At 56.1% G+C, this 24,803-nt stretch overlaps 1 protein-coding gene across 7 annotated transcripts in view; it reads right to left on the bottom strand.

Moving 5' to 3' along the window:
- TTC39A (tetratricopeptide repeat domain 39A) overlaps window positions 1-24,803 on the bottom strand; it is a 47,865-nt gene that overhangs the window by 4,751 nt on the left and 18,311 nt on the right. For 4 of the 7 annotated variants that reach the window (XM_021096670.1, XM_021096672.1, XM_021096671.1 and 1 more), the window contains exons 2-14: window positions 24,580-24,684; window positions 18,900-19,031; window positions 17,982-18,058; window positions 16,779-16,846; window positions 14,843-14,907; window positions 12,670-12,769; window positions 11,060-11,125; window positions 9,200-9,308; window positions 8,732-8,799; window positions 8,592-8,651; window positions 7,746-7,907; window positions 2,775-2,866; window positions 796-916 (exon numbers count right to left, since the gene is read on the bottom strand). In XM_021096670.1, coding sequence (XP_020952329.1) covers window positions 796-916; window positions 2,775-2,866; window positions 7,746-7,907; window positions 8,592-8,651; window positions 8,732-8,799; window positions 9,200-9,308; window positions 11,060-11,125; window positions 12,670-12,769; window positions 14,843-14,907; window positions 16,779-16,846; window positions 17,982-18,058; window positions 18,900-19,031; window positions 24,580-24,684 — 1,225 coding nt within the window. Of the gene's footprint in view, window positions 1-795; window positions 917-2,774; window positions 2,867-7,745; window positions 7,908-8,591; window positions 8,652-8,731; window positions 8,800-9,199; window positions 9,309-11,059; window positions 11,126-12,669; window positions 12,770-14,842; window positions 15,205-15,297; window positions 15,389-16,778; window positions 16,847-17,981; window positions 18,059-18,899; window positions 19,032-20,610; window positions 22,356-23,750; window positions 23,786-24,579; window positions 24,685-24,803 lie in introns of those variants that run through there. The other 3 variants (XM_021096674.1, XM_021096675.1, XM_005665442.3) reach the window with 3 other exon arrangements.

The raw sequence follows: 24,803 nt of genomic DNA, 5'->3' as shown, positions 1-24,803 counted from the left end.
AACAAACTAGAATCTTTTCTGACGCCTGCTCAGATCATGCATGGAAGTAGCATCATAACAGTGATTCAGAATACTGGCTCTGGAACCAGGCTGCCTGGATTCAGATTTCTGACTACCTCACTAGCAGTGCGACTTAGACAAGTTACTTTATCCTTCTTCTTATATCCTAGCTACTTATTAGATATTTTATCTTTCTACTTATTATCCCCTCTATAAAATGGAGATAACACCAGCACCTACTCAGAGGGTGCTGCTGTTGTGAGGAGCAAGTGAGGCAACAAGGCGATGGGTATGAGGAGCCTTGAATATAGCAAGGGCCCACTAACAATGCCAGCCTTTACTGTTATTTCAGAACTGACTATAACATGGTCCTGGCCTCAGAAAAGCTTGGTCCAGTGAGGAAGGGGCAGTACCAACAATAATTATGATCATGTGACAAGACAGGAACGGACAGGTGGGAACACAAACAAGTGAGTGATGCCTCTGCCTGGGCACAGGGGTGTGGGGCTGTCTTGGAGGGCTGCTCTTTCTGTCCTGAGATACCTGCAGCCTGCTCACCTGTCTCCCCACCCTCTTCCCTAGCAGACCAGTGCCTTCTCAGCGGTGGAGGCAGGCTCAAACTCCTCTATGTCTCCACTCAGTGCCAGGTGAATTGCGAGCTCCTCTCCAGGCCCCTGAGGCATAAAGGTCATTTTCCCTCATTGACTCCCCCACCCCAGGGTCAGTGGCTATAACCTTGGCTCTCAGTTAATCCCCACGATCTTAAACGGGAGCCATTTAAGACCCTCTACTCACCAGAGCAGGAACTGGCAATGAGATAGGTTTGGGGGAGAGGTAGCGTCTGGACTTCCGGATGGCAAACTTCTCTGTGGGTAGAGACTTCCCAGCGATCTTGAGCTTCAGGCCTGGCACAGCTCTGCAGAAGAGATGAGGAGGGTGAGAGAGGGTGAGAAAAAGCTAAAAAGTTCTGGGAGTCCCCAGTCTGCCTAGCCTCTGCTTGGCTGCTCTCTGGGCCTCAGTTTCCCATCTATATAATGAGAGTGCTGGACTCAGGGCCTGCCCCAAGACCTGCCCACTGCCTATGGCTAGGCAGAGAGCCCCCCCACGCAAGCAGGCAGAGGTGAGAATGCACACGACTCCCCCAGACCTGCTCTGCCTTCTAGCTGTCTCTCCTCTACTCCCAGACCCCTTTCCTGAGGGCCCAGCAGAAGTCCGACCCCAGGTTCACAGAGGAGACTAACACAGAGAAAGAGAAGGCCCTGCCCAAGCCTGCACAGTGCAAACTTTAACTTTGGCCATGTGAGCTGTGGCCTCTTCAACTGCTTCCGGGTTAGAGTAAGACGGGGTATGCAGCTGGGCAAGCCTCCACATCTGGGGCCTCGCCCACCCTCTATCGCTGCCACAGTCATGAGGTATGGCTGTGACCTTCAGACCTGAGCTGTCCAGGCCCAGGAAACAGCTGGACCTCGCTGTGAGGCCCCTGCCACACACCTTCCCCACTCACTCACTGTGGAACCTCTCTGGGCCAACTTCTCACCCCTGGAATGGAGATGATGATATGAAGGGGAACAGAAGTCATCACCCCAAATATGCCTCTTTGGCATAGAGATTGTTTTAGGTTGATGGTTTTTAAGAAACAGCAGTCACAAAAGCTCTGAAAACCTGGTAGAAATTACTTTTTGGAGGAGACATTTCTACCTATAAAAGAAGTCTGCATTTGCAAGGCTGTCTCTCTGTACCAGGAAGCAGAGGATAACTAGAGCTCTAGAACTGTATTAATGGTGAAGGCAGAAACTTAAACTTAATACCCTATCTTACCTGAAAACCTCCTGTAACTGGTTCCCCGTCCCCCAAATCTTTTGTCTTTTCACTGAGACAGTATTTAAAGTAATGGCTTGGGCTGCTTCAGAGAATTACTCAGTTTCCTTCATCTCTCCACTGCATACAGGAGTTACTAGACTTTTGTTTGCTTTTCTCCTGTTAATCTGTCTTATCAGGAGGGCCTCAGCCAAAAACCTAGAAGGATGGAGGAGAAATTACTCTTCCTTCAGAGGCTTACCCTCACAGACCTTCTGGAAGAGTTACACAAATGGAGAAAGAATCACGTGGTGAATGATGTGCCCCGGGGTTGTGACAGCCCACGAAGCTTGAGCTACCACCATTTCCATGTCTGAAAGTTGGGGCTGACTCCCGGCAGGACTAGAAGAAAGCCTTGGCTCCATCCTCAGCTGCCATGGCTGAACCCTGCGCCAGGCCTCTCAGAGGAGGCAAACACAGCAGTGCAGATAAGAATAAAAGCAGCCTCCACTTAGTGGCTCCAGGCCCTATGCCAGGCTCTTTAAATCTATTCTCTATTTGATTTGCCACGAACCTTGCAAAGCAGAGGTTGTTATTCCCGTTTTGTAGATGCTGGAATTGTCCAAGATGACACAGCTAACAAATGGCAGAGGCTAAGTCTAATCCTGTTTGTTTGATTCCAAGTCTGTGGTTTTCTGAGTGTATCAGGTTAACTCAGCAGAAGGAACCTCTCTGGACTTCAGTGTCCACATCTGTCCTACCCCCAGATGAAAGTGCTTCCGTGTAAAGGATGTTGATAAAACCACTTTTGCGAAAGAAAACCTCTGAACAGACGAAGGACTAACGAGCAGCGGCAGTAGGAGGGGGTGACAGGCATGTGGGGGGACCCTGGCAGAGGGTCAGGGGGCGCAGAGCCCAGGAGATGACAACCACACCACCTCCCTCTGCTCAGGGGAGGGTGCAATGGTCAGACCCACCGAAACAACTCCACCTCGTCATCCCCGAATGGCTTGTGGTCGTCCTTCCCGAACATGCTGAGGTAGGCGGCTTTCATGTAGATGTAGGTGGCCTGTGAGCGGAGAGTAGAGTCAGGTAGGAGCACCCCGCCCTCCAGTCACAGTCCCAAACTGCGCAGACACCACACCGGGACCTCACTGTGGCCCAGGGAGAGCTAACAGTACATTATCCTCAAGCCCAGCGGAAGAAACCGGGGAAGAAGCGGAGGCAGCTGAGGACTTGAGCCGGGAGTGAATTCCACGATGCGCCGTGTTTAGGCAGCTGCTCTCCCCACTCGGAAGCAGCAGGGTGGACTCAAGAGCTAGTGGGTGTATGAGCCTGTGCTGAGGACAGGGGCGCAGAGACGGGGTCGCGGGGCTCCTGGGAAGCAGCTGTGGCAGACTGGGCCCTCGAATGCCGAGGGTACGATTCACAGAGACAGAAAAAGGGAACAGCCTGTTCAAAGCCAGAGACGGCAGAGATGTCTAAGTAGGACACGAATCAGCGGCAGAAAGCCTGGGATGTGTAAAAGAAGAGGTATGAGGCCAGAAGAATGAGCAGGAACCCGGGTCAGGGCTCAGCTCAGGGTCCCTTGGTGACACTGCCTACTGTGTGCCAGGTACTTTACGGGCATCACCTCACTTGATCGCAAAGACGATGCCCGGAAGCAAGCTGTATCCCACCTCTGCTCCCTGGGACCGCAGAGCTGAACAGGGACAGAAGTGGGAATGACCTCGGATTGGTGTGGCTTCAGGGGCCTTGCCAACAGGATCCACAGCTGCCAGTGACAAGGGAGGGGCCGCTCCGCAGAGTGCCCCCCCTCCACCTCCGCCCCAGAGAATCCATCCCTGAAAGCCGCACCCCTTTGCCTGAAGTCTGTGCCCGGGAGCCTGGCTCGGTGCTGCCCTCCAGTGGCGGAGTCTTGAATAACAGTCACCTGGGGCTGCTACCCAGGAACCAGCTCAGAAAGAAACGGAGGGGGAAGGAAGCAGGCCATCCTCGAGTCCAGTCTTTGCAGAAGGTGGAAAGCCACATGCACCTGGCAACCCCCCTCAGGGTGAATCCCAGGGCTACTCCCATTCCACTCTGCCCTCAGCACCTCAGTCTGCCCTTCACAAAAAGAGGAGAAGCTGGTCAGTGCGGGGTGTGCTGAGCAGCAGCTCCCTCAGTGAAATCTGTTCCCTGTCCCATCTCTAACCTGGCGGTGTCAACTGTGCCGGCTCCCTCTCCCTGCCCTGCTAGTGAGCCACCAAGTCCTCAAGATTTTACCTGCTATTTGGCTCTCAAATCTCACGGGCCCTGCCCCATCCTTCACCTGTTATTGCACCAGCCTCCACGCTGTCTCCCTGCTCCAGGCCACCAGCGATGCCTTTCTACTGCCCTAGTGCACGTGGTCTGCCAACGGATCTGCTCCCACTCCTGCCCCCGCAAGCCACTCTCGCAGCATCGCCACTCTGACTTTTGAAACTCAGATCATGTCAATCACTCCTGAAAGTCTTCCCCTCATGTCCCATCGCACTCAGGATAACAGCCAAATTCCCTGTCATGGCCTGTGGGGCCCTATCCAGCCTCCCCCCAGCTTCCTCTCCACCGTCATCTCCCACTGCTGCCCCCTCATTCATATCTTCTGGCCACACTGGTCTCCAGGCTGTTTCCAGAACACATCAACTCACGGCTTCAGCTTCCTCCTCCACTCCCCCTGCATCTACCGTGCTCTTTGCCTGGAACATTCTTAACTGAGATGGCCACATGGCTTGCTCCTTCACCCCATTTCTTCTCAGACAGCCCTCCCTGGCCACGCTGTTCCATCATGCCCTCCATCATGCCCAGCATCCTTACCTGGACTCTTTGCTTTTTAGGACCACACCCTCGGCATAAGGAGGTTCCCAGGCCAGGGGTCGAATCAGAGCTGCAGCTGCTGGCCTACACCACGGTCACAGCAACACCAGATCTGAGCCTCCTCTGCGACCTACACCACAGCTCACGGCAAGGCCAGATCCTTAGCCCACTGAGCGGGGTCAAGGATCGAACCCCCATCCTCATGGATACTAGTTGGGTTTGTTATTGCTGAGCCACAATGGGAACTCTAAGGACTGAGTTTTCTTTATGGCACTCACCAGAACCTGACATTGTCTCACACTGCACAGGTATTTGTTTCTTGTCTCCTACCATTAGAACACAAGCCTTGAGGGATCCTTTGCTTGGTTCGCTGCCATGTCCTGCCCGAGAATGGGATCTGGTGTGACTGCAGGAGGATCTCTTAAGGCACGAATCTAAGCCACAAGCATCAGGGGGATTCCCTACTGTCAGACTAGCGCCCAGACAGCCGCTCATGACCTGCTTTCCTGGCTCCTCCTCTTCTGGCCACTTATTTCCCATCATTCCTTAAACTCACCTAGGCCTTGGCCTGTGCTGTCCCTGTCCCTGGAATGCCACTGTCCCTTCTCTGCCGGGCTCATCCTCAAAGAGCCTTCTGCTATGCCCCCTGGACAGCACACCCCCAGTGAGTCAAAGAGAATTAGGACGCATGCAGTGACCGACAGCTGCGAGACCCACACATGTCCAAGTCATCAAGGGAGGTTACGGAGCCACACTGATGGAAACAGCAGCCCCTTCTCTGATGCGAGTCACCAGAGTTACCTGTTTGCCTATTGACCCCATATACTTATTGTGCTGGATAATCCTACCAGGCTTTGTGCAGTCAGACGGCCCTTGTTCTCAAGAAGCTTCCATAAATGGCTTAGCGGGACGGTCTCTCCGCAGTCCCCTTGCGTGTTCACCCACAAACCTTCATCTGCTGGCCCAGAACCTCTTGGCAGCACCCTAGCTTCCGAGCCTTTGGCCCTGGTTGCTCTCTTGGTTTGGGATGCCCTCCCACTTCCTCCCCTCCACCACCCTAACTCCTCCTCCTTCAAGGTTCAATTCAGACGTCTGCCTTTCCAGAGGCCTCCCCTGTCCTCCTTGCTGGGCTGCTCAGGGCTGCCTCTGAGCTCCCCTCAGATGCCCCCCTTACAGCACTGAGCACACAGGTGTCACCAGCTTGTTTCTGGCCATTCCAAGCTGCATGCAGTGGGGAACACATGACAGGCCCACAGGGACAACTCGGCATGGTACAGGCAGGGAAGGGTGCTGAGCAGAGGGGCCGACATAGATGGCTGTGCCCACAGGCCACCTCCCTAGAGCTGGAGGTTGGTGGACGCTGGTGGCCGAGTGCTGGAGATTAGGAATGAATGAGGCCCCAGCACTGGGGGAGCCACACCCCACTTTCCAGGAAATGCTTCTGAGGAAAGCATTGCAGAGGGAAGGGGGCTGGCCACCCAACGTTGCGCAGGGCTGGAGGCTGCACCGACGTCCTGCCAGGCTTCCCGACGCCTGGGAGGCCTGGCCCTCCCTCTGCTTCTCACAGCTGTGTGGACCGCAGGCCTCGTCTTCCCCAGGGAGGTGGGCCCAGCTGCCTGCCTCACTCCACACAAGCCTTCTAGGTCCCTTTAGTATAAAAAGGTTCCCCAAGGGTGTGTTGGGAGTGGGAGAGAATGAGGAATGAATGCTGGGCCCACAGGGGCTGGGCCGAAGGAAGTGCCTTCAACAGCAGGGCGGTCTCGGGCCAGCTGGGCCTCCTCGGGGGATGTGAGGAGCAAGGGGAAAGCAGAGGCCTCTGAGTTACGCAGACCCGCCTTCAAATCCAGTGTCTGTCGTCAGCAGCTGTGTGGCCCAGGAAAGTCACATGCCCTCTCTTAGCCTCGGTGACCCGCAGGTGCCTCTCGGAGATGACGTCTCCTTCACTGGCTGTGACGTGGAGGGACGGCCAGTGCTGGGCACACAGTCAGAGCTCAGCCTACCTGCCCTGACCAGATACTTCCCGTGAAACTTGGGCCGCAGGCAGGGAGACTCAAAAGGAACTTCCAAGCAGAGGTGGGGAAGGCAGGAGAGACAGGGATTTAAGGCCACTGAGACCCAAGTGCTGTGGATTTGACAGTACCTGATGCCCTGTGATGATCTAGATAATTCTAAGAGTGCTGGATCAGAATTCTGTGCTAGGATCACTCTGTGATAATGGCCAGGACTTACTTCACCGCTTACCACGATGTTCTAACCTATGCTGAGCATCTGTTCTGCTTTGTTCTGCCTACGTGGCAGCTCTTTAATGCCCACCCCCAACAAACACTTATCCTGGGGACATCGCCTCATTTTCCTTCTGAAGAACTACCCCTCTCCCAGCTCCTGATCTGTGAGGAGAATTCCCCCACCTCGTCTGCGGGCACTGACGCAGGAACCAATGAGGCTGTACTGTGGGACTGTGGGTGAGGATGTGAGTTGGAGGCAGGCAGACCATTGCCACCCCTCTGGCACATGGAGAGAACCTGTCTGCATCACAAAGATGTCATAGAGAAGAGCACAGTACCAGATGGAAAAAACAAGCCCAGCTGACATAATCTGAATTCCTGGATTCAGCCCTACCTGAAGGCAGATGCACCTAGACTCTTCAGTTACATGAACCAATAAGCCTTCTGTATTTATACTCACCAAATTCAGTACTATGTCCACAGCTCCATGTGACTTTTTACATTTAAACTAATTCAAATGCAAATTGAAACCATCCAGTTTCCCAACTGCAATAGGTAGGTTTCAAGGGCTCAGTGTGCACAGAGGGCTGGGGGCTGCTGCCCTGGACAGGGCGGACATAGAACATTTCTACCCTAACAGAAAGCTCTGTTGGGCAACACTCACCTAGACGGTGGGAGCCTCCCCTGTGACTAAAAGTCTCCTTAGACACACTGCAGTTCTAAAAGTTCTCTGCTCCTCATGGCCTTGAGTTCCTTCCAACCCCGAGGCCTAGTGGAATTCACGGTGTTGCTTAAATTCTAGCTGAGCCGTCTGTGTTCACTGTGGGTGGTGGCCCTTGGTGTGGGTTGGCCCGGCCCCACCTCCCCCGACACCGGGTGTCAGCGCACCTTGGACCAGGAGTTCTCCTTGCTGAGCAGGTCTGCGTAGAAGTAAGACATCTTCCACTGGCCCTTATAGGTGAAGCACCACATCAGCTCCCAGTAGCACATGTGATGGAACTGCTTCCAGTGCTGCTGGGCCTCACAGCACTCCTCGAACCTCCGGATGGCCTGTGGGCACCGCTCATCAGCCTCGGTGCTGGCCCCGCATCTGCACCCACACCCACGCCTGCCCGCACTCCGCGCCCTCCGTCCCAGCCTCCTGCCGCCCACAGTGACGCAGGAAGTGGTAAAGTCAGACAATGATGCCTATTCCTCAGAGCAAACTCTGAAGGTTTCAGCAGCTCCGGAGAATTGACCCATCCCAGCAGGGCCGGCGGGAGACCCCGGAGCTCCCAGTCAGGAGTCCAGCCCAGGCCTTGGCTTCGTGCTGGGGACTCTGCCAGGACTGTGGCCGTCCCAGCTTTCACCCCCTTGAAGGCTCCCTGCCCCTGCGCAGCCCAGACCCCTTAGCCAGGCCGGCAAGGGGCCAGCCTCACCCTCGGCACCCCCTCCCCCCTTCACCAGGTTCCAGCCCGTCGCCACGCCCGGGAGAGCAGGTCTTCCCTCGCCTCTGCCTTCCTCGGGGATGCTGCAGCCCCACGTCTCCCTGTCACACCCTCCTCGCCACAAACGCCGCCGCGTGCGCCCCGTCTGTCTTCCCCGACTGTCTCGTCCAAGGGCCTCTCCCGCCCCCGCTCCTCTCTGCGGGCCCCTCGCCGTCTGCCCCTCCCCGAGTCCCCCTCTGTGTGTGTCTCCCTACTGCCCTGGGGACCCGACAGGCCTCCAGCCCTGGCCTGGACGCCCACGACTCACCACGTCGATGTTGCCTTTAATAGCTTCGATCCGCCCCGCAAAGAACAGGAAGATGGCGCCCTGCAAGGACAGGCGCGTGGGTCCCCGGGGGTCCGCGGGGCCCACGTGGGCTGGGGAGCCTGCCAGCAGGTGGGGCTCACCTTTGGGTATCGCTTCAGGTAGGGCTTCAAGAGCTTCTCTGCCTCCTCGATGTTGACGTTCCCGGTGCCTAGAGGAGGTGAGGGGACAATAGCACACGTCACCATCCTCCCTGGTGACCCTCCCAGCAACCTACCAGGGGCTTCCCAGCGTCTCCGTTTCCCCTCCAGGAACGGGGGTGATAGTTCCACCGCCAGGGTGATGCAAGGGCTGAATAGCTAGTAGAGCCTAAGCATCCTCACACCCCCTACAAGGTGGGCGGGGCCACCCCCACTTCGCAGATGAGAAAACTGAGGCGGGAACCCAGTCGCACTGTGAGGAGGTGAATGGTCTGAGGCCAGGCCCAGGACAGTGGATGCAGTTTCAGTGCCCCGTCCCCGGTCCTGGAGGGCCCGAGCAGGGTCTGCAGCCCCCAGCCCTCTCACCCCCTGCTCTCAGAGCCCACCAACGCCCAGAGGCCCAGCACCTACCGAGCACGAAGGTGAGGAAGGTGTGGTAGCAGAGCAGCAGCATGACACAGAGCACAGCGCGGAAGCTGTGCCCCGCTGCCCCCTCCTCCAGCTGCAGCAGCCCGTAGTCCTGGGGAAAGACAGGACAGGCTGAGGCCAGCAAGGCTTGAGCTCCCCAGGGGAGGTTGCTGGACAGCGGTGGGGGCCATGTGGCTGTGGCAGGGACCAGACAGACTGGACTCCAAGTCTGGAGCACTGGCGGCCGGGCCAGGGGCTCCCAGGCTGTGCAACCCCTGACAAGGGCCCGCCCCTCTAGGTGCCTCAGCGACCTTGCTGGGGACAGAGGATACTGCTGCAACGGCCAGGGCGAAGGGTCCCGGTGTCCCCGCCTCCACAACACCCTCGTCCCCACCTGCTAGGTCCCAGTGGTTGGTGCCAAGGCCCCGAGCAGCCCCAAGTCTGGTGGGGAGTAGGAGGCAGCTAGCCCTAACCACAGGCTTGGGGCGCAGATAGGGCCCTGAGGACTGTCCCCTGTCTCGCCGCCTGTAGTCCGGCTCTCCATCCTCCAGCGTGTTCCTGTTCTTTCTAATGTACAAACCTGACACGGCTCCCCCTGCCTTGGACCCTCCAGAGCCCCCTCACCTTTGGGATAAATGCCACGACGGAGCCGGTGCAGGAGGCTTCTCTTGCTCTGGCCTCGCCACCCTCTCCTCCTGGCCAGGCAGGCCACACTGTCCCCTCTCTCACGTTCTTCCCTCCCATCACCGTCCTGAAAGCCTACCTATGACCCAAGGGCCTCCTTAAGAAAACGAAGCTGAAAGGGGCCTTCAGAGCCTCTAACGAGGGTTTCCTCAGGCCTGGGCCGTGGACCACGGTGGCAACGGAGCTCGTACAGGTCGGCAGACAGGCATGAGGAAGCACAGAGTCCTGGGCGAGGGTCTTTCCTCCCCAGAGCCCGTCTGTCCCCCTGACGGTGTCCAGGAAAAAGATGTTGGTGTGTATCCCTGTGCACAGACACACAGCCAGGCTGTGAGCTTTCTCAGAGTGCTTGCTCCTTGCAGGATTTGTTGTTATGATTCTGCTCTTATCGTACCATGTAACGTGTTTTCTGTGGAGTAATACTTTCTTTAAATAAATTTAAATATGAACCACATTTGAAAAAACAATACATAAATAATAAAATAGATGTCCATGGACATGGCAAAAACCAGGAAGGGCCAGAGAAAGCCCAAGTTTGAGAAACACTGACCTGATCTAGAAAAAAGCCCCTTGTTCTATAGAAAAGAGGCCCAGGGGAGGGCAGATTTTGCTCAGAGCCACAGGGGGAAGGGGGCTGGGCCTGACTTACCCAGGGCTCCTGACTCCCAGGTGAGTGCTCCTCGCACCACACAGGGCCTCTTCCACGAGGGAGCCCTTCCCGATCTACCTGGCATTCAGCTTCCTGCCCGCAGTAAAACCTCTGGGTGCTTGAGTCCTCTGGTTCCCGCCCTCAGGGCCCAATGCACAGGAGGGCTTCCCTCGGGTACTTTCCAGAGCAGGGAACGGTCCCAAGCGAAGGGGAGAAGGACCAGGTCCTGACACCTTCCGGCTCAGAGACTATGACCCCAGCCCGCTGCATGGAGCTGTTCTTCACACCCACCCTCACCTGGAGCCTCTCTACCTGGGAGGGGCCAGGCAGGGACTGTTGGCCCCCTCTGCAGGAGAGGAGACTGAGGCCAGAGGTTTGGGCCTTGCCCAGGGCCACCCGACAACGGAGACTGAACCAGGACTGGACTGAGATGGGGGCACAGATAGGGCTGTGTCCAACTGCACCCTGTCCAGCTGAGTTCCAGCCCTCAGGCCCTCTGAGGGGGCTGGGAGCCCCAGAAGGAAGGTGGTTACCTTGTTCCCTGAAAACCCCACGAACTCCAGCAGCCGCAGGATCCGAGTAGGAAGCATGGACAGCGTCTGCGGGAAGAGGGCGGTGGGCATGGGAAGGGCTGGCAGCTGCCGCTCCCAATCTCCAAACCTCCAGAGCCCGGGGGGTAAGTCCCAGAGGTGCAGGCCCTGACTCTGGAATGCCCACGAGGAGGCCCCAGGTTTTCTTTTTTTGTTTGTTTGTTTTTTAGGGCTGAACCTGCGGCATCTGGAGGTTCCCAGGCTAGGGATCCAATCGGAGCTATAGCTGCCGGCCTACACCACAGCCACAGCAACGCCGGATCCGAGCCGCATCTGTGACCTACACCACAGCTCACAGCAATGCCGGATCCTTAACCCACTGAGCAAGGCCAGGGATCGAACCCACAACCTCATGGTTCCTATCAGATTCACTTCCACTGCACCATGATGGGAACTTCAGGCCCCAGGTTTCTGAAGGCCAAGTTCCTGAGACAGAGAGACATTACACGTGACAATTAGGAGCAGACTGTGTCTAAATTCTAGTGCCACCAGTCCCAGCAAGGTCACCTGGGGCAGTCAGGTTTCATCGCTATGCCTCCGTTTCCTCATCTGTAAAGTGGAAATATTAATACCCCCTACCAGATAGATGAGATTTCTTTATGTCAAGCATGTAATGGGGCCTGCACCTAGCAGTTAGCTATCAATGTTATTACACCGAATCCCTACTTTGTCCTAGGGCCTCTGTCATTGCCTTTGATCCTCAGAACAGACCCGCAAAGGGATTACTGCTGCTTTCGACAGATGGAGAAACAGAGGCACAGATAAACGACAGGATATGCCTAAGGGTACACAGCTCGGCAGAGGTGGAGCCAACTCCTGAACCCAAGACAGTCTGCCTATAACCCGCTAAAGTAGCTGATGTACTTGGCAGCTTGTATTTCTCAGCACTTGGGCCAGGATCACTGCTCCCATTTTACTTATGAGGAATCTGGAACCCAGAGAGGAGCAAGGACCCACCCCTGGAAGGACAAAGCCACCCCCTGCCATCACACATGCACTTCGAATAAGTTCCTGGCCACCCAGGACCAGGCACGACTCCTCCAAGCCTCCCTACCTCAGCTCATACTGTTCCCTTTGCCTAGATGCACTTCCTGCCTGGAAAACTTCCCCTGTGGATCCTTTAAGATCCAACTCAAATACTATCCCCCGCCCCCAGAAACCCTCCCCTACTCTCCCCAGGAAGGAGTCCTAGCTCTCTGCTCCTTGTGGGTCAGCTATTCCCAGGCCTGTCTCCTCGGCCACTGCTCCATGTTCACCCACCAGCTCTCCAGGGAGGAAAAGGCACCATAAACGCTGCCACCATAGTGGATTCCAAGTTTTCAACTTGCCTTGGGAAGAAATGCCAGGAAGGGACTCTGGAGCCTGCACCAGCACCGCGCCCCCGCCCCAGCTGTAAGCCCCCCAGGCTGGCAACATGTCTGCTTCATCACGGGGGCCCCGGGCTGGCCTAGGGCGCAGGACAGTAGCCCAGCAGACACCATGTGTAGGGCAGGGACATGCAGGAGAGATTAATCTTGAACCCAGACAGACACGGGGAGGGCACGCCCACTCACCAGGTTGAAGGCTCCCACGCCAAGCTTCACCCCTCCTTCAAAGTGCCCGTGGTTCTCCCCCCTGCAGTACTGCGAGGACTGCACGAGGCTGTCCAGCTCCCTGCAGAGGGGGTAAAGGCTGCTTCAGCCCGTTTAGGGGTGGGTCCACTCCAGCTGGGCTGAAGCTGCCCCCATTCCCAGCTGATCTCACAGCTCCTTGGCAGTGGGTGTTTCACAGTCTGGCAACCCAGAGCACGGAGACTTGAGGACTTTCTGGCCGCATCTCCCACCATGATGACACGCCCCTTGCTCTTGCATTTCAGCCGTTGCACACCCGCCTTACCCAACATCTAGGCCCTTGCTCGTGCCCTGCGTTGTGTCTAGAACAGTTTCTTAGCTCTGCACTCCTGACATTTTCAGCTGGGTAAGTTCTTTGTTCGGGTGGGGGCGGGAGGCTGTCGGGTGCGTCCTGGGATGTTCGGCAGCATCCCTGGCCTCTACCCACTGGATTCTAGGAGCAGCCTCCCCCAAGTGTGACAACCAAAATGTCTCGAGACGTTGCCGAATGTCCCCTGGGGGAAACTGCCCCTGCTGAGAACCGCTGGGCCAACGCCAACACCACCTCTCAGAGAAAGTCCTCCTGGAGTCTCTGGTTGGAATCCAACCCTCTTTCTTCTGGTCCCCAAGGGCACAGAGCCCACAGCCCAGCCCACCTGGGGCAGTCAGGGGCTTTGGCGACGAGCCTGCCCCCTTCCCGGGCCGTGAGGATCTTGGGGATGTCCACCCAGCAAACACAGGCTGAGGCTCTTTGTGCCAAACACTGAAGGACAGCAGGGAGCAAAGCCACCACGCTGCTGTCCTCACAACTCTCCCACTCTAGGGGCAGATTCCTGCTGAGTCATGTGAGGATGAGGAGGAACCCTGGGGCCCGACCTAGGCTGGGGCTCTGGGAAGGTGTCCTCAAGGAGCTGGCAGTGGAGCTGAAACCTGAGGGATGAGGCAGAGTCAGCCTGGCACAGAGAGTTCTTGGCCTCATGTCCAAAGGCCTTGCAGTAGGAACAAGCTGGCATGTTTGAAAAGCTGAGGGAAGGCCCAAATGTCTTGGGCAGAATGGGACAGGAGATGTGGCTAAGAGGACAGGGGGATGCCCAGGAATGACTCAGCAATGACCCAGGGCTTTATTCTAAGAGCGAGAGGGGTCCCAGGGGTTGGCAGGGGGTGACCTGACCAGGTTTGTGCTTTACAAACATCACGCCGGCAGCTGGGGAGACCAGAGGGGCCAGCACCCTTGTCTGGTTCCCCTGAATGACAGCAGCAGAGACCCACAAAGTAACGTGGTGCCCACGTACCCATGGTGTGTTAAACCCCAGCAGTACTTTGACATCAGACTCACAATCTCTCTGCAGGGAAACAGCCACATTAAGTGGGGAAAATAAAGATGACAGTCTCAAGTCAATTCAACTCTTAATGGGAAAGGAGTTTTAATGCCAAAGTTGGGGAGACCAAGAGCTTCTCTAATGTTGGAACTGTAGATACAGATTGTGGCACCATGTTGGGTCAAAGCCCTGGGTTGCGTCTATATGCTTTTGCTCCATAAACACAGCCTATGCATGACCCAGGGCTGAGTCAGCATGGAAGTGATCTGGCCCTCAAGGAGCTCCCAGTGTGGGGAGGGTGTGGGTGTGTGTGTGTGTGTGTGTGTGTGTGTGTGTGTGTGTGTGTGTCGGAGAGGGAGGGAGGGAGGGAGGGAGGGAGAGAGGGAGAGAGAGAGAGAGAGCGCGCGAGCGAGAGCGCGTCAGCCATCCTTGTGTAATGGAAGTGAAGTTCAAGGAAGGCTTCATGGGGAAAGTGGCATTTGGATGGGGCCTTAACAGCCATGTAGGAGTTCTACTGCTGTGCTCAAAATTACTGTTCCTGTGTCTTCCCCCCACCCCAACCAGACTGAGCTGTTTGTACAGAATGTTTTCCCCTAGCTCAGAGTCAGGCACAGAGTCAGCACTCGGGGGGACCAAATGAACAGATACACCCCTAAAAAAAAGTAGAATAATATTCCAGAAAACTGAGTTTCTGAGGGTGCAGAGATCTATCTGAGGTCACACGGCATTCTGAGTTTCCATCTACCTCCCACAGAGCAGCCTGAGGGGCACAGAGTAGGGGTGCCGCCGCCCCAGGCCCCCCAGCCAGCCCCACTCACTTGTAGGTCTGGTAGCTGTTTCGCACTTTGATGCCGCCCTTGATGAAGCTCACCATGTTCTCGTCCTGCGGGGGGAGAGATGCTAAGAGCGGGGCCTGGGTGGGGAGCCACCGGCATGAGACAGCTCGGGCAAGGCTCAGGGTCCTGCCTGCCCCTCTCTGGGCCCAGCTTTAGGAGGGGCCCAGCTTGGGTGGGGTCAGAGGTCAGCCAAACCAGGGACTTGAGATGAGGATCTTCCTTGCCGAATAAGACCTCCAAAATGCCCCGGGCTGGACCACGACCTCCTTCCCCAGGCTCACGTATCCACATACTAGGTACGTGGAGAAAGCCTGGCGGAAACGCTCCTTCTCCAGGTGGAGGAACTGTGGGGATGGAAGAGAGACGTTCCTTTTGGGATCGTTTGTGTTTTTCACATCAAGCAGGTATTTAACACGTGTAATTTAAAGCACCAATACCTGGAGCCCACGTGGCAGTCCCACGCCCAGGTGGACTCCCAGGAGAAATGGATGAGCACCTTCAAGAATGCTCAGAGCACCACTGTTCACAGCAGCTGGGAAGCAGAAACAATGCGATGTCCCCAGCAGGAGGATGGATAAACAAACCGGCGTATTCACGGGAGGGAGCCTCACACAGCTGCATGGGTTGCGGGAGGAAAGCAAGTCCCCCTCCGCTCGCGGTCTTCAGGAGCGCAAAGATAACTAACACATGTCAACAGGCGCTTCGACCATGAATAGGAAGCTGAGAAAACTATTTTAAAAAGTAGGGTGGGGGTGATAAATCCAAAACTCTAGGAAGTGGTTTCCCTGGAGAAAGGGAGGCAGAGGGCAAGGGGACTTGCCAGCAGGGCTCTGTTCTCTGGTTGGGTGGGGAGTATTATTATGTATAATAACAGAGCAAATAAACGAAGGAAGGGAAAGGCCATTTATGGTGCAGTTATTACAGCGATCCTAACAAAGAATTAGGATTAAGCCAATTCTAATCAACTGGAGTCCAAAAAGAGAAAAATAGCTATTTAAAACAGCACCTCGGGAGTTCCCATTGTGGCTCAGCGTTACACGCCCAACGAGCATCCATGAGGATGCAGTTCGATCCCTGGCCTCGCCAGTGGGTTAAGGGTCCTGTGCAGTATGGCTGTGGTGTAGGCCAGCAGCTGCAGCTGCAGTTCGACCCCTGGCCTGGGAACTTCCATATGCCACAGGCCACTTTTTGTGGCCCTGAAAAGTGACACGCAAACAAAACCCAGCACCCCAACAGTAAAATTGACATGTGCCTCTCCCCCCCCAGTACACCTATTTACAGACGGTTATTTGTTGTCATTGTAATCCAGGCTCTTGGGGCAAAATCACGAGGTGATGGTGATTTCCACCGTGGTGAGAGGAGCACGGGCTGACTCGGCCAGACCGGGTTCAAACCCCAGCTCTGACACCTGCTGACCACGGGACCTGGGAAAGCAGTTCCTCCCTCTAATCTTCCCCTTCACAGGTCTGGTTAAATAATGATTAAATAATACATGTGAACGTAGGTTAAAAATACACATGCAGTATGTATAAGGTATGTACTAACAACAGGCCTATGACATACATACAAAACCTGGTATGTTGTAGGTCAGCTCCTTGAATGAATCAAGGTTGATTCATTCAGACTTGTTTGTTGAATGAATCAACTGTAAAGCAGGCGTGGTGACAACGGCTGTCCCCGTGACAGGGAAACAGCAGTCACGAGACGGAGGGGCATCTCTGGCAGGGCACCGTGTGGAGGGGAAAGCCCTTCGCCCCTGCCACTGAGCCTGCCCGGGGCCAGGAGTGTTGGGGTGACTGAGCCTTCGTCCTCGCCTCGACTGCGAGGGGCTGAGGCTGCCTGAGTCCCTTGGGGCTAAGACACGGTGAACCGTCTCCTGAACACCCCCAGGCTGTCCGTAAAAGGACCGGGCTCCTACCTGCAGGAAGGTCAGGGCTGCTCTCTGTAGCAGGCACTCTGCGTAGCAGACCTCAGCGTGGATCTCCTCTGCGGGGAGAAAACGAAGCCCTGCAGCCTCCTGGGAGTCTCAGCAGGAGGCGAGGGCCCAGCGGGTCTCATCCCACTTCCCAAAAGGCAGCGGGAGCCTGAGCCAGCCTCCTCCACCCACCTTCTGTCACAGGTTCCCTCACCTCACGGCACTCACCATGCCCCAAATTACTTACATTCCTCCACCACCCCCAGCCCCACCCACAGCACGTCAGCCCAGGGCCCTGGGCCTTGCTCTCTTGTCCTCCTGCGCTGGGTGGGATGGATAAACTCGGGGCAGCTCCAGTCCCTGGCGGTAAGGAAGGAGACCTAACACAGCTCGAGGAGTCAGCAAAGCCTTCCAGGAGGGCACCGGGGTTGAAAAAGGGATGGAGGGATGAGGCAGGAAGAGCTCTTCTGGCAGAGGCCCAGGAGAGCCAAACTACTCAGATATTCGCGGACAGCGGAGCCACAGAGGGCAGAAGTAGGGTGAGAGGGAGCGATGGGGGCAGAGGTCTGGCTGCCAAGGGCCTTGAACACTGGTGGAGGACCCCAGATGCGGTCCTGTGGGCGGGAGAGAGCCATGGAAGGCGGGAAGACGAAGGTGGCACTGCCACATGCTTTGCTTCGAGCTGGAACCTTCGGGGCTCTGGAGGTGGGTATGGCTGTCAGCCCCTGCCTCCAGGACTGCCACATGAGGTCATGGCACAAAGATGCCACATGGCTCAGGCAGCCCAGACCTTCTCTCCCACTGCCCTCGGCTGTCTCCTCGCAGTGTGCCAGCCCCTCACATTCCCTCTGGGGCATGCGTGAGATCACCACGACAGGAAACCACAGGACCTAACTGCCCACTTGGTCCTAAGCCCACCCTGGCTTGAGGCGCAAAGGGCATGACTTTGTGACAGCATTTTCGTTCCTCGATTTCCAGGCCTTCGGGAGGTCAGGCTGTCAGGTACGTCTCCCCTCCCCTCCCCCTCCCCCAAGACCACTCCTCAAACGGGCCCCACATCGGACCTGCCCAAGTCCCAGCATCTCGACTGGGCCTGGCCCCCCTGGGCGACCACCGGGAGGACAACTGCCCCTTCCCCACCAGCAGCCCAGCCCCGGCTTGGAACCAGGCAGCAAGGCTGAGAGGACATCATCCCGGGTGCCACACCTTCCGTGAACTGGTCCAGGGTGGGCCGGTGCACCAGGCTGCTGAAGGAGTCGGTTACAGAGGACTTCCTCCGGTGCCTGAGGAGGTAAAGGCGCGCGTGTCATTCAGGGAGGGGGCGGGGAGCCCTGGGCACCTCCGACCACACCTCCCGCGCCCCTCCCCATAGACGCCACCTACCAAACGCCTGGCAACTCCCCCAAATCCAGGCTTTCTCACACCCTTGCCTTGCCGCTGCCTCTTCTGGGAGCCCCCTTGCCCTGCTCCTTCTGCCCTGGCCAGTTTCTAGTCACCCTACAGACTCAGTTCTGGCATCACCTCCTCCAGGAAGCCTGTCCTGCTCCTCCGGCTGAACCCCCAAACCCCACAAGCTTCCTGGCATCATGCCAGGAGGTCACTATCTGTGCCTATCTCCCCAGTCAGGCAGTTCAGGGGCCAGAAGGGCCGGGGTCTGATGATGGCCAGTGCCCAGCACCAGGCCTGGGCTGGGGCAGGTGGGAGATGTCCCGGTAAGTGAAGACTCCACCTGTGTGCCAACGCATTCGAGCAGCTCACGTGTACTGAACACCAACTGTGCCCCAGGGTCCATAACTGATGTCTTCATTCAGTCTCCACAACAACCCTGTCATCCCACCCACTTTACAGATGGGGAGGACTGAGTATGGAGAGGGACCCGCCCAAGGTCAGAGAGTCATTAGGTGCCAGGGCCAGGAGTCATCTCCCGATCCAGCCTGGTCCCTGGAAGCCCTCAGGGATGGGCTCACACGACATGGCTCCCCGGACACTGCTAACAAGAGACAGTTTTCAGAACTTGGGGACACACCATTTTAGCCAAAAGGAGCAGCACTAATAGCAGCATTTTGGGCACTGGGATAGGCCAAGGTGACAGAAGGCTGGGCCTGCCCTCCCCATGGCCCCAACCTCTGACAGAGCGACTGCGCCTCCTTCATCATGTTGCCAGCCAGTAGGATGTCCTGGGGGTCAAAGGTCATCATGGCCTGCATCTCCAGGATGGTGGCGTATGTCAGCGAGTGGTACATGCTCTCCTTGGTTCTGCCAGAGAGAAGGGACATGAGCGCATCAACTCCTAGAATCCAAGGGAGTTGGGGTCTGACCCTGTGCCGTCACCCATCCCCTCCCCCATCTCGGGTTGGGGGAAACGCAGGTCCAGAGGTGGGAAGGGACCTGCCCAAGGGCTGACCCTTCCACTGATGCTCAGAAGGCCTCGGACCCTGGCTCCTCTTCCCGCTGAGTGGCCTGAAATGTCTTTCCAAATCATCCACTCCATACGGATGGCAGGAGCAGGGCTGCTGTCAGGGCTCCCAAAGGGCTGAGGCCATCGTCCCCGCACCCGGGGCCTATCCTCACCCTCGGCCCCAGGTGCCACAGGCTGAGCCAAGTCCTGTCTGTGGGGTCTCTTCTACCCTCAAGCTCCACCCTGGGCTTGTCCATCCCTGTGAGTGCCCTTTACCTCCCTGCTCTGCCACCTCCTGCCTCTCCCCTTCCCACCATCTGATCACGTGGCTCTCCTGTTAGCCCCTCCTGCGGCTGCCACTCCCCAGGAGGTAACACCGAGGCTGAGGCCCCACAGGTGGCAGGCTCCACCGCTTCTCCAGCCCAGCTCTTGGCACTTCTGCTTCTGCTCCACCGTCTGGTCACATTCAAGACTGTGCCCACACGGAACCACAACACTTGCAAGAAAAGGCCAACTCTCCCTCTTCCTGGCTTTTGTCCATATTGTTCCCTCAGCTTAAAATGCCCTTTCCTACCCCCACCTTCCCCGACTCATCTGTCAAGGCCCCCACCGCCTCCAAGGCCACTGGGCATTCAGAGCTCCCTCCCCAGGGAGCACGTGTCTAAAACCAGCCCAGGTCACAATGAACCTTAACCAGCAGAGGCTCAGCTCTTGCCCAGAATGTGGGCACCTCAAGGACAGAGCTGGTGTGGGGTGTATCTCTGTGTCACCCCCAGTGTGACAGGGCCGGGGGGACCAGCCTCAGGAAGCCTCTGCCTCCTGGCTCTCTGCTCCTCCCCGGTCCCAGACCTTTCAGCTGTGGGGGGAGGAGGGTGGCATTCAGCCTAACGCATGCAGAGGGCAACAGGCAAGGAGGGATGGCACCAGTGCAGGCCCTCTCCGAACGGGGGCAGTCACATGTCCAGGCCTTGATTTATGCTTCTGCAAAACAGGGGCGATAATGCCAGCCCACGTGATCTGTGTTGCTGGCTGGGGGCAACCCTGCCTGGCACCCAGGAGATGTGCAGTGGTTTTGGCCTCCCCTCCTCCACCCCCTTATTAACTGCTTCCCAAACTCCTCAGTGCCAGGCTTACGCTGGGAACTTCAGGCGAGAAAGAGAGAACAAAGCTTTATAGACTGTTCTATTGTAAAATCACAAGCCTTTCTCATTCATAAAACACCTCTGTAAACTGAGTTGCTTTTTTGCTCCTGGGCAATTCTCAGGTGATACCCTCCTTGGAAGTCAAAGGTTTATGAAGGAAACCAGCCCTGGTGGCCGTCAGGACACCTCCCAGTCTTTGCGAAAACTGCTTTATCTGAGGGTAGTTGCTTGTGGGAAGGAAGCCTCGGCCTGCAGCGGGGACAGACGCAGGCTTCAGTCTCTCAGACACAGTTACCTGCTGTGTGATCCTGGTGAGTCCTATGGCCTCTCCGGGCCTCCGGTTTCTCCTCTGAAAATGGCTACCAGAGTCCTTCTCTCCCAGGACATTGAGGGCTTAAACAGGGTGCCCAGAGCAAGGCCAGGACACTGATGTTCAAGAAATGTGAGTCTGAGTCCCTCTGTGTCCTGCCAGGGTTAAGGGTCACTGCCCCACATAAAAACTTTCTGCCTGAGGAGGGTTCCCCGGCAGCACACAGACACATCCCCATATAATCTCCTCTCCCAGGCCTCTCCGCTCTCCCCTCCCCGCCTTCACCACCTCAGGGCCTGGGCCTGAGACTCAGCCCCACCAGCCCAGCCCAGGGGGAGGGACAACCCTGCCTGTGCAGTTGGCAGGCAAAGTGGAATTTCTAGTCTGAGGCCCTAGGCCCTGACAGGTGCCTGCAGTGGGAGTCCTAGCCTCTTCTCAGCCCACTACCTGGAAGCCCCCCAACCATGGTCTGGACTGGGATTCAGGGCCCGTGTTGTAACAACCCCCCAGACATGGCACCTCATTTGCCCTCCACAAAGTTCTTATACATTCGGCAGACTCCTGGGAGTAACAAGCCTCTCCCCTCTGAGCTTGACCCAGCTCTGGGACACGGTGCCCACTGGGGTCTCACCTGCCAGGCCTAGACCAGCTGTCCAGATGGTGAGGGCACTGGAAGAGCCTTCAGAAGAAGAGGGTGTTGGCTTAGGGACTCCTTGGCCACCTGGAGGTCAGCTAAGCCCAGTGGCCTCCAGCCCTTCCCTCCCCTGCCAGCAGCCAGGACTCAGCCTTGTCAGGTGCCTGGCAGCCATCCTTGTCCCCACATTCATGCCTACTGACTCTGCCCACCCTGCTCTTCCTGGATCTCCTCTAGTCCCAGCCCAAGGCCTCTCTGGGTGAGGCTGCCCTAGGCTGAAGAGCCACTTTCCTGCTGCCCTCCTCTTCAGCCCGAACACTTTCTGAGGGACTCCTATGCCCCTCGTCCACCTCCCGTCATCCTGCTCTCTCCCTTCCGGGACCTGCCCCAGCTTTTCCACCCCGGCCAGGCTGAGTGTCTCTGTTCCTCGAATACACTACACCCACATTCACGGCCGGGCCTTTGCACAGGCGGTTCCTCCACTTGGACATGCTCTCTCCACCTGGCTGACTCCTTCTCACCCAGTCTAGCTCAGCTTAAATGTCACTTCCTCCAGGAAAACTCCCAGGGCTGGCTTTACGGGTGTGCAATCTGTGCAGATACAGAGTCCCATGCCCCCAAAGGCCCCATGCTTGGTTTAATGCCCTGCTGTCACCATCTTGAGCTCCTTAGTAAATTTCTGATCAAAGGATCCCACCCTTTCACACTGCAATGTGCCCAGGAATTATGTGGCTGGTCCCAAAGCCTTCCTGACCAGCCCCCTTCCCACATGAGCTGGGGTCCCTGCATAACTCTCAGCACCAGCCCTTATTACTTATCACTTGTTTCACTGGTTCCCTGAGGAACCCCAAGAACAGCCCATACCTCGCTCCACACGGTGGCCCCAGCACCTACACACTGCCGGGCACATGAGGACACGTGTCAGGTGCTGCGGAATGAACCCGCCATGGCCAACCATGCTCTGCCATGGATCACAACTTGACAGTGCTGCCACCACACTCTTGCTGCAGACCCTGCAACCTCAAGCCCAGACCCCCTCCGAGGGTGGGGATGAGGCGTGGGGATTGCTCGCGGAGGGACTGTTGTAAAATGCATGGCCATCAAGCCCCGAAACCCCCTTCCCCCCCCAAGAAGCTGGGCCATGGACCCCCAACGGAACAAGGGGTCAGCCAGGTCTAGAGAAATGGAGCAGGTCAGGCTTGGGGTCTTGGGGAAAGCGGTCCCCCTGCTCTAGCACTTGCTTTCCCTGGGGGAACCAGCTGTGGCAGAGGACAACCTAGTGCTGAAAAGAGGGGATGCGGCCAGTAGGCAGCAGACCTGATTAGACCCCTGGTCCCTCACCGCTACCCCAATCCCAGAATTCAGGCCACCAGGGCTTCTCTGTCCAGTTTGAGAAACGGAGGATTCCTCCCCGGAGAAGCGAATATCTGGGGCCAGCTCTCTGCCAGACCATCCAAAAGCTGATCCCACCAATGACAGGGCTCCTTGGGCCAGACATGCTGGCAGGCCTCGGAGTGAACGTGCTCTTAAATGTGACCAGACAGACAGCAGGGACCATCGGGCATTTCAGGAAAGCACCCCCACGAGGAGAGGATTTCCTCCCCATTAAACAGAGAAAGGAAACCTGGAGAAAGCCAAGATTATGGAGGAAAAGAATACAATATTTTTAAAAGAGATAACATCCTGTGATAATAGTAATAACAATACATACTTATTAGCGTGCTTGTTCCATGAGAGGCCCTATCCTCAGGACACTCCTATTTTAAATAGAGATACAAAGCACAGAGTGCACTCATAAACCAGGAATAAAATGTTACAGGGAAAAAAAAAGAACATCCAGAGAACACCGAGGAGTCCTCGGGAATGAATCATATGCTTACACACCAAAAAAGAAAAGTCAATGGGTTTAACGATAAGGTTGAGGAACTCTTCCAAAAATCAGAGGGAAAACAGATTAAGATGATGGCAAAGGACGGGGTGGGCAGAGAAGCAGCTTAGAACTGATCCAGGAAGTCCAGTGTCTGACTTAAAGAAGGAACAAGAAAGGGAAACAGAACATGGAGGGATCGTACGAGAGAACTTCCTAGAACTGCGTTTCCAAATTAAAAAATACCCAGTGAAAAGACCTACATTCTGGCACATCGTTGTGAAATTTCCGGTGGATAAAAGACGAGATCCTAAACGCCTCTGGAAAAGGAAAAAAAGATCCTGTGCCAAGTCAGAAGAATTAGGGTTCCCCAGATACAGGGGATGCCAGAAAACAACACCTTCAGAATTCTGAGGGGAAGATTATACTCATGCAAAATGGCTTAGGAAGTTTCTAGAGGACATGCGCTAGCAAAACGAAGGAGGATTCGAGAGAGAAGAGGCCAGGGCACGTAAACAGGAGAGAAGCACATGGGGGTTTCAGGAGCCAGCTGGAAGGGGGCCAATAAATGGGCCTGTCCCCCAGGGAACAGGTTTCCAGGAAAAGGAGGGACTGAGGGCTTACCTGATACGTCTGAGCATTTAGGGAAAACCTCATGACTTGATGGAGGAGTTACAAGAGTTCAGGATAAACAGCAAATTAGGCAAATGAAAAAAACAAGACAATTATTAACCCCAGAAAGGAAATGCAATCTTACAGTGTAAGACTTGTCTCTGCAATGAGCACAATTATACGGTTAAAATAATGAAAATACTGAGTACTGATTGAGCCAAATGTTGTGATATAATGATGGGGGAGCAGTAGGCGGGGGGGGGGGGCAGGGTATAAAAAAGGTCAATTTTGGTCAACCATCAGGTGATGTTTAAAAGCGAAACCTTTACCAAGAATGAATTTTATGCTATGGGAATTATATCTCGACTTCAGTTTTTAAAAAATTGAAAAAAGCGTAGGTTAAAAAAAAAGAGCAGTGTAAGTGTATTATTGAGAAAGTCCACCCCAGAAGGCATGGCTAAATTACTGTCATCATTGCCCTAAAAGGCTTGAATAAAAGCAACTCAAGGCTTCAGCGCTGTGGAGGAAAATAATGAAAAGGGGCTGTTTTCGAGCAGGATTCAGAAATCAAAGCGGAGAAAGACAGCATGAACCTGAGGGGAAGGAAGTCACAGTGACCTTGAGGGCCCGGCTGCTCAGGGCTGCGGGAGGGGGAACCTTCGCCACTTTTATGGGATTCTCAGGGGTCATCGTGACCCAGGAGGCCGAAGGACCTCAGTTACACAAGTTTTCTCTCACACCAGACCTCTGGTTCTGCACCCAGCACCCCCATCCCTACAAGCACACACACGCACACACACAGGCACACACCCTCCATGTCCAGCCTGGGCTTGGGCCTCACCTGGGCTTGAGGTAGCTGAGTGCTTCTGAGAACTGGTTGGTGAGAAAGAGGTCCAGGGCGGTCATGCACTGGTCTAAGGCCTCATGGAGACTGCTCACAGGAGTCCTGATGGGAGAGACATGGGTGTGACCCGGCACCCTCAACCCCAGTCCTGGCCGGAACAGAGCCTCTCAGGGCCCAGGACCTCCCTGGTGGTCCTGGGATGCCTGTCATGAGCTCCTCCA

Source organism: Sus scrofa, chromosome 6 (genome assembly GCF_000003025.6).
Source record: "Sus scrofa isolate TJ Tabasco breed Duroc chromosome 6, Sscrofa11.1, whole genome shotgun sequence".
Lineage (NCBI taxonomy): Eukaryota > Metazoa > Chordata > Mammalia > Artiodactyla > Suidae > Sus > Sus scrofa.
Note: the sequence above shows the minus strand (reverse complement) of the source record. Positions and strands in the feature narration are given on the sequence as shown.